The following is an 18,625-nucleotide window of genomic DNA, read 5'->3' on the forward strand; positions in this document are numbered from 1 at the left end:
AACCAGCAACTAACCTACACACAATTGATGACCTATGGGAGGCCCTTCCTACTGTTTAGTGCATGTTCAGCTTTTGATTTTTTTTATTATCATTTATTCATTTTTCAGGATCTGAGCATTGCTGGCAAGGCCAACACTTTTGTTCATTCTATTTTCCCTTGAGAAGGTGGTGGTGAGAAGGTTTACCTACAATGCTGCGGGGAGAGAGTTGCATGATTTAGACACAATGAGGATGAAGGAACGATGGAAAATATGTGACTTGGAGGGGAACCTGCAGGTGTTGGTGTTCTGAATTGTTAAGAAAGGGTGTAAACTGGAGAGGTGTGTTTCAAAATGGCAGTACTTGCATCAAATCAGTATTGCGTACTAATTGATGTCATGACCCTCCAACTCTGCTTACTTCCAGCAGTGTCAGGCACGTCTGGCCCTTCATCAGCATAACATCCAACAAAACTTGCAGCAGAAGTGTGCACTTGTGTCACACATTATTTAGGCTCTCAAACACAACATCTAGGCTTCAAAATATGAACATTATTGAGCCCAGTTTCAGAGCTATAGAATTTAAAAGCAAAGTTTTATCTAACTTAAGAGCAATCTGCATTAAACAGGACTGCATCATTTAAATTCTTTAAGTTTTGAAATTTAAATAAAGTGCCATTTTCAGCCCATTTATATCAGAATATACAATTGTTGAGCTTCAGTGGCTTTTAAATTCCAAATCACAGGAGATAAGAGGTATCATCTGTTGTGGAGCCACAGCACAAAACACGGATATTCATTCATGCAGGACAAGACTATTGTGCCCATTAAACTATAAACAGCAAAAAGTAAACACTTCAAGATTCAGCTCAAAACCAGCATTATTTCTCAATCATACTCAGCATCAGACTCACGGTAAGATGAGCAAGGAGAGAAACAATACAGTATAGAAGATTAAGGACGAACGCAATAGACATTTTCAAAATTATGAAAGGTTTTGAGAAGGCAAACACTGAAGGATTGTTTCCACTGCTTGGTGAATCAGTAACAAGAGGGCATAGACTGAGGATTATCACTAGAAGAATGAAAGGGGAAATTAAAAGAGGTTTTGTTCACAAGAATATCATTAGGAAATAGAATACTTTTACCACAGGCAGCTATTAAGGCAGTGACTGTAACATCTTGTAAATGGAATCAGATAGGTATTTGAAAAGGAATATAAAAGGATATGGGGATAAGGAAAGGAAATTGTATTAAAGTAGATGGCTTCAGTTTAAGACCCAGCACCAACACACGGACGATGGGTCAAATGGCCTCCTGCTATGCTGTAATATCTTGATTTGAAATGTAGCATATCCTCTGAAACACTGCTCCAGGTTAACAGAAATATCTAGTTCAAACCTGTTGGATATATTCTTTTTTCCTGTCTGTACTGTTCATGTAGTCTCATCATTCTTTATAACAGTAAATTAATTCACTGTTTTCAGAAAGGGGAAGGTAACAGTCTAATATCTCCCTTCCTTTAATGCAATTATTATTTGTATAATAATGACTATGAAAATGTAGCTGGTCAATAATCAAATTAGTTATTTTTATTGATGTCCCCAGACAAATCTCAAGGTAAGAATGTAATCTACTGCTCTGTCAGTGTGAACTATTACGATTAGATTTGTTGCCGCACATTCATTTAGGAAGTAGCAATTACTACCCCACCCCCTCCAAAGGTATGACAGGAGCTTTGGTAAACAAATTTATGACAAGTCCAATTATGAGTAGAGATTAACAAAGTAGGGAACATAGAACACTGCACAGCTACACATAATATATAAGCTACAGACAAGTGAAATTTGCTTTCCAAATTAAAAAAGAAGCAAAATACTGAAGAGAGAGGAAAGCTGAAACAAAATCATAATACACAAGTCATGGCAGGTCAGTCAGGACCTGAGCAGAGGACAAATATGTTTCCCTTTCAGGCACAGACATGCATCAAATTCTAACAATAAGTTTGCATCAGAAACATCTGTTTAGCTATTTTCTCCACAAATGCTGACTGACCTGCAACATTGTTACAACATTTTATACTTTTGCTAATGAATTTGTTGGCTGAAGAAAATGGCAATGTAACAATACAAAAGTAATCTGCTTATATTGGAGAATTTCACCTGCACATCTGGCCTGCCACTGCAAACCTTTCCATGTAAAGATTTTGAAGTCAGTAGCCTCGTGCCACTTTCCCTCATGGGACTCTGCCCGATCCTTTGCTGAAATCTTCCTTGTCCTCCCCTGTTCAATGTACAAGGCTCCAAACCAAGAGCTGGGAAGTGGGAGTAACCCAACAATTCCTTTTTCAGCTTGCATGCCCACAATGGGTCAAATGACCTCTCATTATATGTTTCTATGAGTCTATTTGTGTCTTTAACATTAAGCTACTCCTTGAACCCTGTACCAGAAAGACGATCCTGGATAAATCCAAATTCTCTGCACACATAATTAAAGAAAAGCTTTCCTAAGCACTCCCCCCTCCCCACACACTCTCTCACACACACACACACACACACACACACACAATTCTCTCCTCTCCTGAGTTTTAAGTTTCAGTTTGGACAATCTTTCTTCATAATTCATCCCTCTAAATTCAGGAATCAATCCTGCCCTGGACTTTCACAAATTATTCGTCATCTTTCCAAATCACAGACAACCCAAGTGCAACTACACTAAGCTTTAAACAATTTCATCAAAATCCCTTGACACTTTTTAGTTATATTCTAATATGCCATTTGCTTTCTTCCCTCAAAATGGCAGATCTATCCGCAGCTTTATCTCAAGGATGTTCCTGCTTAATATGTTAACTCCATTATGTTTCTACCTAACTTCACCATTCTATACTCAGTTATTTTGAATTCCATCTGCCAGATCCTTGCCCTTTAACCTTGCTTTGAAATATCACCGTGGTTAACATAATCAGCTTCTGCACTCAGTTTGGCATTACCTGAAAAATTAGGACATCTTACAGATACATCAATCCTGTAAGACATAAATAAAATTTCGAGATATCTGTAGCCTAAAGCAGCAAGCCACTATTTTGCAACTGGTTTCCTCTTCAAGCCTCCCATTACTTTACTATGACTCTTCCTTCCCATCTTTTAGCTACTTTTTCAATCAGTGGCAGGTGGAAACAGAAAACCTCAAAGTGGAAAGTAACAGACATCCAGGTGGTTGAATTGTTCATTGACTAAATGTAATCTTTAAAACCCAAGCAGGAATTGAATTGAAGATTTGCTTCCAAATTGCCAGAAGAGTTTTCCTGTGTCTGGGTCTTTGTTGTGAAGAGTTCTGTAATTCAATTATTGAGGTGTATTTCTGCTTATAATTTCATTACTGTGGCTGGAAAGCATTATATAACTACAGTTGTTTCTGTACAATTTAGAAGCTGTTAGCCATTTATGCATACTACAAATGGTTAAAACTCCTGAATGTCACCTTTGGCAGAAATTTCTGAATAATTAATAATACAGCATTACTGCATAAAGAATAAGGTTTATTTTAACTAATTATTTAGCTGATAAGGATAGATTGGAATAGATGGTCAGCTTTCTTACTGATGAAATTATTTTAATATTAAATGCAGAAAGTGCTAATTGCATATCCTGTTGGAAAAATACAGTCAATTACTTTGTGATACTGGATTCTATATTGTTAACTCATACACTTCCTCCTGCCATAATACTTAGTAATTGCTGTGAAAAGTGTTCTACTTACTGTAAAGATTAACTACAGTTGCCAGTGGGTTAAGACAACAGTACAATCTCTCTTCTGTTGATATAAATAATTATTAGAAACCAATTTCTATAAAATAATTACATTTGATAATAGGTTAATTTTGAACATCTAGAAGGCAGAAAGTTATTGTGAAAATGGGGCACCATAACAGTGAACTTTTGACTTACAGTTTGTGTACTATCTCATTGACCTTGGCTATTCAACCATGTGTGCTTGTTCTATACTTGGAAGGAACCTTGCGCAAAAACAAATTCAGTGTCATGAATACACAGACTATATAACTTTAAACACCAACCCAAATATGACATAGAATATGAATACAAAATTAATAAAATTATTTTTAAATCCTTTGAGAGGAGGAACATTAAGATTTACTTTAAATGTTTAATTAAAAGTTCCTTAAAAAGACCTCAGTGAAAAATATTATTTTATAATCTAATATGAACCACTCTGCGAAATGCAATGACCAAAATAATTCTGGGTTCACTGCTGACCTGCTGTGAGTAATTGAATGCAGCAGTAGTGAGGAATATACAATTGGACTCAGTGACACTGGTTAGATATTGGGAGGGAAGTCAGCCTTTGATCACTATCCAGAGATTTGTCAGAACTTTCACTTTGTGATTGTCAATTGATGATGTCAGATAAAGACCAGCAGGACGTGGTAAACTACTACTTGTTATCGAAGAACTAGCTAACAATCATCTTGTCCCGCCCCCCACTCATGAAGGACAGCATTGTCAGGGAATAATGATAATAATAACGTTATCCTTCTTCTCAGAAATTGCATAGAGTCCAGGTGTTTAGCTATAACAACCTTTTTCTTACAGCCAACTGAAAAATCATACTTTTATAGTTACATTTCCTTATTTCAGACAACTGTTTAGTAGGACTAAGATGCAAAATAATAAGTCATCCAAGTTACGGTAATGATAGAAGGTCATGGATTTATACAAAGCCTTCCATGATAGGATGTCCTAAAAGTACCTTACAGTGAATGCATAATCACTGTTGTGATTTAAAAAAGGCAGCAACAATATGCAAAAAAGAAACTGCGATGTGATAATGATCAGATAATATGCTTCTAGCTTTTGGTTGAGGGATAAATATTGATCAGGATCCCAGTGATGATTCTCCTAATCTGGGTTGGAATCCACCATGAGGTCTTATGTGTCTCCTGAGAGACTTTCAATTTAGAATATCAGATTGCACTATCATGCACCTCTGACAGTACAGCACCTCCTCAGCACTGGAACAACAATTTAAGATTGTTTTCAATTCACTGGAGTGGGATTAGGACCCATAGCCTCCTGGGGCAAAGGCAGGAGAACTATCAACTGAGCCAAGGCTGACAAACCCTAAGTGAGCAATCACAGATTTCAATTGTACTGTGAACCAAGAGAGCAAAATTCAAACAATCTATATCAACAGAAGTGAGATTGAACTCTTGCCTTAACTCACTGAACTCTAGTTAATCTTTACAACAAGTAGTGCACTGTTCACAGCAATTACAAAGGTGAAAGGATAATAAACTTAACAGCAGTGATATTACAATGTTACAAGGGCATCACATAACTGCCACTGCAGCATTACAAGTTTTCTTTCTTCAGGGTGAATTACTAGAAAATAAGCTATTCCATAGGTATTTGAGAATAATGGCTACCAAAGAATGATTACAAGGCAGTAATTTAATAGACAGGTTCAGGTGATGTCATGAGCCACAAAAGTAAACCTTGAGTGGTTTATAACTGTCATCTAAACTCTGAGATTATATTACTGCATTGTAATCACTATAAGGTATCTGTTATTTTTAATCTACAAACAGTATGGGCCTGGTTTTATTCCATTTTGGGTTTCTTTTTCTGCTGATACCAGCTTTCAATGAGGATGCCAACTGCAGAGCACTCAGGATCATTGATCTGTGATGATGATCACACTGAAACATTAATGATTCTGTAGTCATTCTTATGAATTTCCAACAAATGCTATGGTTGGTATATCTGGAAACTGGTTACGTTGAATTGTTTCTATGACAGGCACGGAAACTGCCATGATAGGCCAAACTAAAAAAGACAAAGGTTTCTTTAATTGCCCTTCTGATATTAATGACAATCTGTCAAAGTGCACCCTCTGAAATGGAGAGCTCTGCACAAAGATTCAATGACAGCAATCCCAGCCACATATCAGGAATGCAAAAGCTACATATTTACTTAATCAGTCACTATTTTCAGATTTTCTTCTGAGCTGGCTTAGGCCAAGAGACATCAATTATTTAAAGGAAGTAACATGATGCTTCCTCTGTTAAGTCAAGTCTGCAAGCAGACCCCTAGAGAGAATAAAAAATGAATTAGCTAGAATTTATTAGTGAGCTTGATGCGAACACAGAATCAGCCATCATATCTGCACCAGGTTTCTACACACCTTCAAAAACCTGGCTAGCTTTCCTAATAAAATAACAGTGTACTAGGTATCCTTCAGTACAAGAGGTGGACTCTTTGAAAACTGCTTCAGAGGGAGAAAGTACACGTCCAGTGGCTGTCCTGATTCACCCAGGCGCACACTGTATTCAATACACGTAACAATTATTCATCCACCTCGTTCTCACTAAAGGCATGGCAATGCAATTTTATCGTTATAATCATGACCATATGACAAAAGCAGAGGTCATTAGGGACCAATTTCAAGTGATTTTCAGATTGCACTTACATATGCTGAACAGTTAAGTTCGCTTCATTGCACCTGCGCTGATTTATGCAGCTTTCCACTGTGCTCCTTCCTCTACTTGCCCCTCCCCTTCCCAAAAAAAATTCTGGCCAAGCGAAGAAAAGTTTCAAAGGCTGACTGAATGTTAATATATTTTTTTCTCTTCATTTAATTGAAATCTGCTTTAAATCTTGTTCAGCACTTACCCCCCTTCAACCTCCAGGTGCCAGAGGGCTTGTTACTTGTGAATTATTTAACAATCATATTTGCGGTAGGAAATTGATTTTTGAGTAAATCCATATTGATTGAGTTATGCGAGACTAATGATTTGAAGTAAAATGTTGCTGTTAACTTCTAGGGAGGGAGAAAGATCATTTTCTGCATCAGATTTTCACTTGCGAGGGACCCTGGTACCCTGCTTTCACCCTGTCACAGTCTATGGTGACTAACTGTCTGCCAACCATGACCAAGTGATTAAAGCAGACAGCATCTGTGTATCTTTGCAGTAATAGGACCCTGATTTCTATTTCCCATTCATTGAAACTTGAGTAGTCTATTAGCTCCTGCATTTTAGTTTGATGAATTTATTACTCTACAATTTTTTTTATCAAAAGCATAGCTTCCCCAGAGCAAAAAAAGATGCATTTAGTTTTAGTTTTTCCTTTACCAGATTTATTACAAATCTTTTAGCCAAAGCCTGTTGAATGAATACATTATCCTGTGTTAAAAACATCTGTATCAAGAACTTATCTGACAGCAATAATGGTACAACTATTGTCAGGACTTCTCAATGTGCTGATTATCTTTGTGTCTCGAAGTGAAGTTCCCCTTGTTATCATGCTTGATTCCCCCTTGCTGAGACAGCAGACACACAACCTGTTGCCGGGCTTCTAGCACTGACACTCAAGCTGATGAGTTCTCACCCTTCACTTCACTTGCTATGTTGTTTAGTCTCCTTTCGTCCCTTCCTCCCAGTGGTTTCATCACTCAATATGTGGGGAGTGCAACTGTTAAGTCCCACTTTACCTCTTAAGAATGCAGCACATAGGATTAACGTACTGTCACAGCACTGGTTTCAATATCAGTTATGTTTATTTGTTTATTTCTCAGTTTCTGGTCATCTTGCATTCAGAATCACTGTCATGTGGTTTTTAGTTCAGAAACATCAAAAATTATAGGAGGATTATGCACTGAAAAAAAATTTCATGATTTTGCCCAACAAACCTGAGATCTGATGAAATAGTACTGTGATCAAATGTTAAAAATCAGCTATTAAAGACAATCAGAAATGATCCAATTGAACTGCCTCAATTGATCAGGTTGGGGAGGTGGGTGGGGGGGGGGGGGGGGGGGTAAACATCACTGGACACTACAAATGAATACAGGACTGTTAAGTTCCCAGATTCGAACTCTGCATTATGCTGAGTTCAATGGCACAGATTAAAGTTAGATCATTCCAATAAATATTCTTGTCTCCAGACTAAGAAAAGGGAAGAGGGAGGAAAGCAGCCAAGGTCCCAGCTCCAGGTTACCATTCAGTGACCATTACTGGAAAGCATAACTGCAAACATCAGGAGAGAAAAGAAGAGTTTCTATGCCCTTCAAAGTGAAGCAACCTGCCGATACTCACGGTTTAAGTTTCCACATGAAGAATGGACTCTTGGGCGAAGTGAGGAGGGTTGTCAACACCTGTGGAACTGCACCCCAGCGTCTTCAGTGAGGGAGAAAAGGGGGAAAAAGGTCACATTTCAATTGTACATTTTCTTTCCCTACACAAATAGTTAACAGGTGCTCACCATCCATCAAAAGAAAGGGTCTATACTAATAATATGCCATCCTATTTACCTTCCCTCCTGGCTTTTTATTGTATTAAAATCAGAACCAACCACATTGTCTCCTTGTTCCCAGGAGTTTAAAATAATACAGATCCATTTGTCCCTCTGCTTCCCCATACTTCTATAGTCTAGAAGGTTTTAAAAAGATTCCTCACCATTAGCTAACTAGTATGCCAGAACTCTGCTTCCCCATACTTCTACAGTCTAGAAGGTTTTAAAAAGATTCCTTACCATTAGCTAACTAGTATGCCAGAACTCTGCTTCCCTGTACTTCTACAATCTAGAAGGTTTTAAAAAGATTCCTTACCATTAGCTAACTAGTATGCCAGAACTCTGCTTCCCCGTACTTCTACAATCTAGGTTTTAAAAAGATTCCTTACCATTAGCTAACTAGTATGCCAGAACTCTGCTTCCCCGTACTTCTACAATCTAGAAGGTTTTAAAAAGATTCCTCACCATTAGCTAACTAGTATGCCAGAACTCTGCTTCCCCGTACTTCTACAGTCTAGAAGGTTTTAAAAAGATTCCTTACCATTAGCTAACTAGTATGCCAGAACTCTGCTTCCCCGTACTTCTACAATCTAGGTTTTAAAAAGATTCCTTACCATTAGCTAACTAGTATGCCAGAACTCTGCTTCCCTGTACTTCTACAATCTAGAAGGTTTTAAAAAGATTCCTTACCATTAGCTAACTAGTATGCCAGAACTCTGCTTCCCCGTACTTCTACAATCTAGAAGGTTTTAAAAAGATTCCTTACCATTAGCTAACTAGTATGCCAGAACTCTGCTTCCCCGTACTTCTACAATCTAGAAGGTTTTAAAAAGATTCCTTACCATTAGCTAACTAGTATGCCAGAACTCTGCTTCCACGTACTTCTACAATCTAGAAGGTTTTAAAAAGATTCCTTACCATTAGCTAACTAGTATGCCAGAACTCATGCCATTGTCCTTCCTACTCATCTCAGATTTGGTAATTTACAGCACCAATTGCCCAGGCCTTTGATTATCAACAAAAAATTCAGCAGATCCATTATGAGGAATGATAATAACAGGGGGCAGTGATCTGCACACCTCCTAGCTGCTGGTTACAGAACCAGTACAACTCTGAATACGGGATTCCTGCCTTCACTCTTGGTCCAGGAATAATTCATGGTACGAAGGGAAATAAAGAAAGGAAATAATTTCAAAATGAGATGGGAAAATTAGGTATGCATAATATCAAAAGATAGAAAATGGTTGCAAAATTAATTGTTTATTTTAAGTTTCAATTGAATATGTTGTTTTCAAGCCTTCTCTAGTATGCCAAAAATAGCTCCCACATAAGACACAGAAATTCAAACAACCATTATAGCAGTATGTTCAAACAACTCCTTTAGACAAGTACACAGATTAAGGCTGTACAAGTGGGTTTCCTGAATTTTGCTGTAAATAATGTTGTGCTTCTAATTTGAGAAAAAATGTTAGGCTAAATTCACTGTTAGCAGATGGAATTTAATCATGAAAAATATTTAATCCTGAGGTATTTTGGGAGGACTAGTAAAGCCAGGCTATCCACAAAGAATGGTAGTACCCCAGGAAGCACTGAACAGCAGAGGCATCTTAACATACACATCAAAGATCCCCAAAGGCAGCAGAACAGGTCGGTAAGTTGGTTAAAAAGGCCTTCATTAGCTGAGGCAAGGATTTAAAAGCAGATATTAGTTAGGCCACAGCCGAAGTATTGTGTTCACTTTTTATTGCCACAGTATGGGAGGATGTGATTGTACTGCAGAGAATGCAGTTTCAAATATGAGGAGAGACCGAATAGACTGGGGTTGTTTTGGAATGGAGAAGACTGAAGGGGAACTCAATTGAGATACACAACATCATGGGATAGATGCAGAGAAACACTTCCTCTTAGCAGAGATATTTATGGCCAGAGGGCTTAGGTTTAAGGTAAGGGGTAGAAGATCTAGAGGGGATTTGAGAAAGAATTTTTTCCACTTATAAAGTGGTTGAAATCTCAAGTATACTGCCTGAAGAGCTGGTGGTGGCAGCTACTTTTACAATATTTATTAAGTGTTTAGATAAGCACTGGAAACACCATGGCATGGAAGGCCACAGGCCAAGTGCTGGATGATAGGATTAGTATAGATAGGTATTTGATGGTTGGCACAGGCACGGTGGACCAAAGTGTCTATTTCCACATTGTACGACTCTAAAAATATTTTGTTTAAGATACCCTGGCTTTGCCTATTTTTATTTGTGCATCTGCTGTGGAACAGAGACAGGGTGTTTCTTTCAGGCCTCCACTAACACCTCTGATCCAGCAGATGAGACATGCAGCAATGCGAATTAACTGGAATCAGCAATTTTATTTAAAAGGATTTTGAATTTCACTCCCACTCTTGTGGCATAATCATAACCTGTGCGTCTGCACTCAACAAATCCTCTGCGCCCACCAAACCTCCCTAAAACTGTTGAAATTCATCTAAGTATTCTTCTCTGTATAATGATATACAAAAGAAAGTAATAGCTGGCAGTGGGATTAAGGTAGTAATTAAATCCAGGGTGGTGGGGTTGGGTGGTGGTGGGGGGTGGTGTTAGTCTGCTCATATTCAGAAGGCACTTTCGGCTCTCAATTTATGACATCATCAGAGCCACTCGATTGAATTACTGCCTTGTAATTCACTGCCAACCATCTATTATCCTATATTAATGCCCTTAAGGGTAATTTGAATACTCTGATGGAATATTTATCAAGACCTGGGGCTTGATTCTAATCATGGCACAAGTAAAAAGATTGGGTGCATCTCATTAAAGTCTATCCAATATAAATTAGCTGTACGTAGATTAGTAAGCAATTTGTATCTCTACACAGCTGACTTTGAATCCAGTGTAGCTACAAAACGATAACACAATGGGGGAAGCAGGTCCAACAATAACGTTACACAACTGTGTTTTTGTTTTGCTTCAACCAAAGCAGCATAACATGGGTTTATCACAGAGAAAATATCAAAATATATATACATATCAACATTTTCACTACAGATCACAAGACTGCAGTATTCTCTGGAATGAATTAATGCAATGAAGCACTCCGGATATCAGCAAACAGCTTTGTTTTTTGAAACTACCAATGCAAATCATTAAGTGTAATCTATTCCTATATAGGGCAATATAATTCTCAAACAACAGCATTAAATGCTTGCAAGCTTTTTTATTATTATTGAACAGGTTTCTGTGCTTTCAAAATCCAACAACTCTGTGAAGAATGCAGGAAACTTCAATGCTGTCTGAATTATACAAAGACTATTTTATCTTATGTTTAAAAGTACTACAGAACCAAAATTACACATTCTTGGCCTGCCGAAGTGAAGCTAATCTTAGTCGCATCTATAAAAATCCATGGAAATATTTTAAATGGGGAAACAAAAAGAATTATGCAGATGTTCACTTCAAAAAAAATTATAAGCCAAATTCTAAGTCACAAAGCACCACTTTTATGTGCAAATGGCTTATAATCAGACAACAGAACCTACTGTTCAGCAGCAAGATGCCATTTAAGTGACATTCTGGGGCTAGACCAGTAAAACTGGTGGACTTCCGACAGTACATATTCTGATCTGTCCGAGTTAGTTAGGAATCATGAGAGAATTTGCATAAAACACTGCTTTGGATTTTTGCCTATCTATTTTTAAGATTAAATCAAAATTGCACATAAAATATGCACAAACATTTTTTCCCCCACTCAGGGAGATCTGCAGCCCAGCCTTCAACATGATTAGAAACAGGACCCAGCCTGCCCTCTTCCAGCATTTCTAAAGCAGTGGGATGGTGTGTTAATGATATAAAGAAGTGTTTGGTCCAGGGCAGTGATTTAAATATTGATGTTGTAAAATATATTGCTCTTTCAAAATTATGCTATGTATTCAGCTTCATTACAGCACAGGAAAACCATGGTTAAGGGAATATGCAGTTTTTGTTAATGTTTATCAATATTATACACTTTTCATATAAAGAAATAAAACCACCTGAAGCATTGGTGCAAATAGTGCTACATATATAGAAACAAACAGAATACTAATAAGAAAATATTGCAAAATTATTTGTTCATTCCAAACATGAGGCTGGATGAACTGATTTTCTAATGATATGTGAATGCCAACAACACAGCACATGAAACTTTAAAGTAAAAATTACTCCCACTGTACCTTTGTGAGCACAATGAGTTGCATTAGTGGAGTGTTTGCCTGATCTTATACCTGCAAGGAAGACCCCAAATACTTGAAACTCACAAATAAAAACTAAGTAGGCAGGTTGTCAGTGCTGCTCTTGTTGTCGACCTGCAACTCACGAGATGGGACACCAATTCTACCTCTTGAAAGGGAACATTGACTTTGGCTGCAGAGAACTACCAGAGGACAAAGTCAAGCATAGAAGTTGCAAGTGTCTTTTAGACTATGCTTAGGAGGAAGAGGAGGCCAATGAGATGTGACATCTTCCAACTAGCAGGCAGTAGCAAAGTTTCAATGAACTGACAAAGAGAGCCAAGCTAAACCTTCTAACTCATACCTATCATTGTTCTGAGTTTCACTTACACTACCTTTCCATAAAATCACCAAAGGCACAGAAAGAGGCCATTCATCACATTGTGCCTGTGCCGGTCAAGGAAGGAGCTATTCAGATTAATCTCACTTCCCAGTTCTTGGTCTGTGGTCCCATAGTTTAAGGCTCTTCATGGGCAAATCCAGGTACTTTCTAAGAATGATAAGTGTTTCTGCCTCTACTATCCTTTCAGATAATAAGTTCCAGTCTCACAGTATGCTTGTAAAAATTCAAACGCATGTTAGTGTAAGAGGAAAGGCAAGGGTATAAAACAACATAAGAAGCAGCTGGCTAGAAGCTAACCATGTTTAGGGTAAGTATCCTGCTTTGAAGTTACCCAACAAAAGTGCCTACAGATAGATTTCGTGTGACATACTGTAATTCCCTGGTGGCTACATTGTAGGGCTGTTAGAATAGGTCATGTGCACAGAGGACAAACACGAAGGATTACACACAGGTGATTTCTAGATAGGCAGCAATCTTGTATGTATGTTAAATTGCCAAATCTAAACTGGATTCGGTGGGGTAGCAAAGTAAAAATTTGCTTTGAGTTCATCTGTTGCTTTCGTAATGTTGATGCAGGAGAACACAAATGTTGTACAGTTTAAAGATGTTAAAATGGTGGGTGTTAGGACTGGGTTAATTGGACAGAGGATAGCTGGTGTTGAGAGCAGAATTTATTCAGAAGACTATTTTCATAATAATTTGCTGCTTTAGAGCTCTGATAGTTCCCCATATTGCTGGGTCATGGTCTTCTGCTTGCATTGGCTATTCATCTTTTCTTCATCTTCCTGCTCCAATTCAACCTCCATAGGTCTCAACAGAGCAATTACCTTTTGATAAACTACATTGAAGAGCATGAAGCACTGATGAATCTCAAAATTCATTCTGGAATACACTCATGGACCTCTTGCAATTTACTCAGAATGCTGCGCATGGTTTGAGCATAACCTCCTTGCTAGACTAGGTGGCTGACGGGTTTCTTTGTGTAGTTGAGCTCAGCATCTGAGCCTTGCTTCCTGACAGTCAATTAATGAGAAGATATCTCTGGGCCTCAAAAGCCAGCCAGCCACTTGATTGTTTAGGTGTTAAAGAGTGGATGTTGAGTGGAAGCGGGGCATTGGCTCATTGCCTATGACTAAAACAAGTTGTGCATTGAGAAGTTACATCCATGCAGTCAATGATGTATTCTACCTGCAGAAATCCAGCAATGCAGGGAAATCAAAAGGCACTTTATGCAAAATATAAACTGCTGGAGGACCTCAGTGGGTCAAGCAACATCTGTTGTGGCAAAGGGATGGTCGACATTTTGAGTCGAGATCCTGCATCAGGGCTGAGTGTGTAAAGGGAAGACAGCCAGTCTATAGAAGGGAGAGGGAGGGATGAGACAGAGGCTGGTAGGTGATAGGTGGAACCATATGAGGTAGGGGGTGGGGAATGATGGAGCGAACCTGTCAAATCACTATGTGCACAGCAAATCAACTTATGTAATCAACAGTTTAGGAGGCAGCAGCATAAATGTTCCATAATTATGGTGTGTGTCATATTGAATTTTTGTAGCACACATTAGTGATTTAGACTTAAATGTATAGGAGATGATAAAAATGGCTATGAAGTTGAAACTGAGGAGGAAAGCATTAGGACGACAGGAGGCTAGTCATCCTGAGGTACTTGGACAGAAAATCAGCAATTTGAATTTAATTCAGAAAAGTGTGAGACAACCAGCACTGCAATATGACAAGGTATACACAATAAATGGGAGTATATTGAGAGGCATGGAGAAACATCGGGGCTTTAGAATGTATGCCACAGAGAAGGTGATAGTAGGAGAGGTCAATAAGATAGTCACAGGCGTGGTAGTGTAGCGTAACGCTATTACAGCGCCAGAGACCTAGGTTCAATTCCGGCCACTGTCTGTAAGGAGTTTGTACATTTTCCCCGTGTCTGTGTGGGTTTCCTCCCGGTTAGGAAGTTGTGGGCATGCTATGTTGGCACTGGAAGCATGGCGACACTTGCGGGCTACCCCCAGAACACTCTACGCAAAAAGATGCATTTCACTGTGTGTTTCGATGTACATGTGAATAATAAAGATATCTTATCTTATATTTAAGGGGCAAGCAGGATGCTTTCCCTTATTAGCCAAGGCACAAAATATGAGAGCAGGGAGACTATGCTTGAACTGAACACAGCAATAGTTGACTCACAGCTTGAGTACTCCATACAGTTCTGGTCGTCAAATTACAGGAAAGTTGTAACTACACTGTAGAGGGTGCACAGGAGATTTGTGAGGATGTTGTCAAAACTGCAAACTTTCAGCTGTTACAAATGATTGAATAAGCCAGGGTATTCTTCTTTAAAACAGAGGAGGCCCAGGAGATACTTAATTGAAGAGTATAAAATTATGAGTGGCCAGGAGAGGGGTCTGTCTCATCATGGGAATAGATGAGAGGGAAGAGAAAGAAATGATCTTTCACACAGTGGGTTATAGGGGTCTGGAACTCAATGTCTGAGAGGGTGGTAGAGGCATAAAATCTCATCATATTTAAAAAGTACCTGGATTTATACTTGAAGAGTCGTAACTTGGGTGCCATGGAGTCAGATTTAGAAAAGCATGGGAAAGACTTTAGATACCTGGGACTACACATTGGTCTGGGTGCTCAATAGGCATACTTAGGAGCTACGGGCATCAACAATAGGAATTACTAAACATTGGAAGTTATGATGACCTTGACATCAATGGTGGTGCAGTGAATGTCCTAGTGTTGAACTTCAACGCTCAATGCAACAGGTAACTCAAGTACTTGACTGTCTCACTTTGGAAATGCAGATTTGTTATGATTACCAGTTCCTGAAAACCTTCCCCTCTACATCTGCCTGCAATCTGTAGAGGTCATTATTGTGTTCCTTGCTGCTTTTCAGGCATGCATGGATACCAGTTTTGAAAAGGGGCCAGTCACTACAGGATGCTAATTATGGCATATATATGTCTTTTTTTTGGCTGATGGATGTCAAGGACCCATCAGGTGTCTGGACCAATACGGAGCCTCAAGCCCTTCATTTGTTTACTGTGCATCTGAATGGTACTTCTAATCACCCATTATGACTTCCTTTAAACATGGGGATGGAGATACATCACAATTCCTACTAATCACACAAATTAGTAGAAACAAATATCAAATCTAACCATGTTACACCCTTGCTTTACTGGATATTGTATAATCTGATGTTGATGTAGGTATCATGTTAGAATATACCAGATGTTAAAAGGTTAATCCAATCATCATGAGTATTTTCAAGATGGTGTGCACTTACCCCAATGAGACAATATGAACTATGGTCCATAAGCACTTTCTCAATCTGCCTACCCTCTTCAACAAACCATGCACAATCTCTCTATTCTTGCACCCAATTTAGAAATGTGCTCTCTAGATTATCATGCCATTTCCCATTCTTCCTATCAAAAAAATGTGACATGTGACACCACATTAAATTTCATCTACCATCTGTCCATTCTACCAGCATGTCTATCTCTCCTTGAAGTTCATAACTATTCTCATCATTGTTCACTATGCTTCCCAGCTCTGTGTCACCCGTAAATTTAGAAGTTCTGCCCTGTACACCCAAGCCCAAATCATATTTTATATTATACATATATAAGCAATGGCCCTACATCCAACCCCTGGGGAACTTCTCTGTACAGTTCACGCCAGTCTGAAAAACAACCTTTTACCAATACTTTTGGTTTCCTGTTACTTAGCCAATTTTCTATCCACACTGCTGCAGCCCCTTTTATTCCATGATTTTCAATCTTGAAGACATGTTTATAACGTAGAACCTTATTGAATGCCTTTTAGAAGAGTCATAGAGTAATATAACATGGAAGCAGGTCATTCAGCCTAACTTGTCCATGCCGTCCAAGATGCCCATCTAAGCTATCCCATTTACCTGCGCTTAGTCCATACCCCTCTAAATCTTTCCTCTCCATGTACCTGCCCAAGTGTCTTTTAAATGTTGCTATTGTATCTGCCTCAACCACTTCCTCTGGCAGCTCGATCCATATACACACCACCCTCTGCGTGAAGAAGTTGCCCCTCAGATCCCTTTTAAATCTTTCCCTTCTCAGCTTAAACCTACGCCCTCTATATTTTTTTTAATTCCTTTTCCCTGGGAAAAAGACTGTGTTCATTCACCCTGTCTATGCTTCTTGTAATTTTATACACCTCTACAAGTTCACCCCCAGTCTCCTACACTGCAATAATGTTCTAGCCTGTCCAACCTTCCTCTATAACTCAGGCCCTTGAATTCTGGCAATATTCTCATTGTCCATTCTTGTAGTCCATATGTACCACATCAATGGCAGTTCTCTCATCAACCATTGCTGTAACTTCATCAAAAAACTCTGTCATGTTAGTTAGATACAATTTGCCTTTAATAAATCCACATTGGCTTTGTCTAATCAGTCCACACTTGTCCAAGTGACTTCTAATTTTGACCCTGTTTATTCTTTCCAGAACTTTCTCCACTTCCTGGATTAAACTAACTGGTCTGCAGTTACAGGGTTTATTCTTGCACCTTGTTTTGAACAAGGGAATAAAATATGTAAATTTTCAGTCCTCAAGCACCATTATTGAGGTAAAGATTATGGTTTAAGGCCACTGTAATTTCCTTTCTTAATTCCCTTAACAATCTAGGAGGCATCCCATCTGGGCCAGGTGATTTATCCACTTTAAGAGCAGCTAGCCTTTCTAGTACCTCCTTTATTAGCATTTTTTTGTCATATCAGAATCTCAATACCATCCTTCTTTACTGTAGCAGCATCTTCTTTGTTGGTGAAGATTGATGTAAAGTATTCATTTAGTATCTCGGACATGCCCTCTGGTGCCACGAATAAATTTCCTTTCTGATCTCTGATTTTTTACCTTTACCCATTCACAGGGCCATGGATTATTTTCAGATTCCTTTTTATGTTTGCTGTTAGTCTTTTCTCCTTGCCTCCCTCATTTCTTTGTTTTAACCTCTCCTTCAAACTTCCTACCATCAGCTTGGTTCTCACTTGTGTGAGAACTGTCTCAGTTTGAATAAAAATACATTTAATACAAATTACAATACTTTCACCTTTCAAACGTCTTTGCATTTAGAATTTGTGATCAACTTAATGACTGTAAAAAAAAATATATAGAAGAGTAAATCTGGAATTTGTTTTTCTGCCGTATTCCATTATTTTACTCTTTGTTAATTGTTAAATTATGGGGAAAATACAATTTTAACTACTGATAATCTACACTAGTTCTGCAAAGTCTTTGTACTAATGATCACTTTTACAAAAAATGACCTCCTCTCTATACTAGCCTCACTTTACAGTCCTATCTCATAGTAAACATACATAATCTATTCTCTATCACTCCTCTTTCTTATTATGCCCAATGAATCGTAAGTCCATCCAACTACTGGACTAAAGGCAGAGAATTAGAGGTACCAAAAGGTTTTGAAGTATGCTGATTGCAATATGTCCTGTAGTTACAATGGCACGTGTGACTGTGCAAAAGGCGTTGTCTGCTGTGACAAACTGAGTAAGTGAGCTACAAGGCCGAGATATACCTTTAATTTTGGGAACTATGATATGTGCTTCAATCATCTATCGTGCATGAATAGGACATTAAATTGGCGGTGCCTCAACATGGTTATTAAAAAAATGACAGCTGATATCCAACTAGAAAACTACTGAATGAACACACTGATAAA

The 18,625-nt window shown here is 38.4% G+C and overlaps 1 protein-coding gene across 11 annotated transcripts in view; it reads right to left on the reverse strand.

Moving 5' to 3' along the window:
- The window catches only part of esrrga (estrogen-related receptor gamma a), a 264,711-nt gene that overhangs the window by 231,601 nt on the left and 14,485 nt on the right, over positions 1–18,625 (reverse strand). For 7 of the 11 annotated variants that reach the window (XM_052011550.1, XM_052011545.1, XM_052011552.1 and 4 more), the window contains one exon: positions 8,093–8,173. The exons of the other annotated variants lie outside the window; for them this stretch is intronic. In XM_052011550.1, the coding sequence (XP_051867510.1) occupies positions 8,093–8,109 (17 nt within the window). In that variant the 5' untranslated portion in view covers positions 8,110–8,173. The remainder of the gene's footprint in view (positions 1–8,092; positions 8,174–18,625) is intronic. 11 annotated transcript variants of the gene reach the window in all.

Source organism: Pristis pectinata, chromosome 3 (assembly GCF_009764475.1).
Source record: "Pristis pectinata isolate sPriPec2 chromosome 3, sPriPec2.1.pri, whole genome shotgun sequence".
NCBI lineage: Eukaryota > Metazoa > Chordata > Chondrichthyes > Rhinopristiformes > Pristidae > Pristis > Pristis pectinata.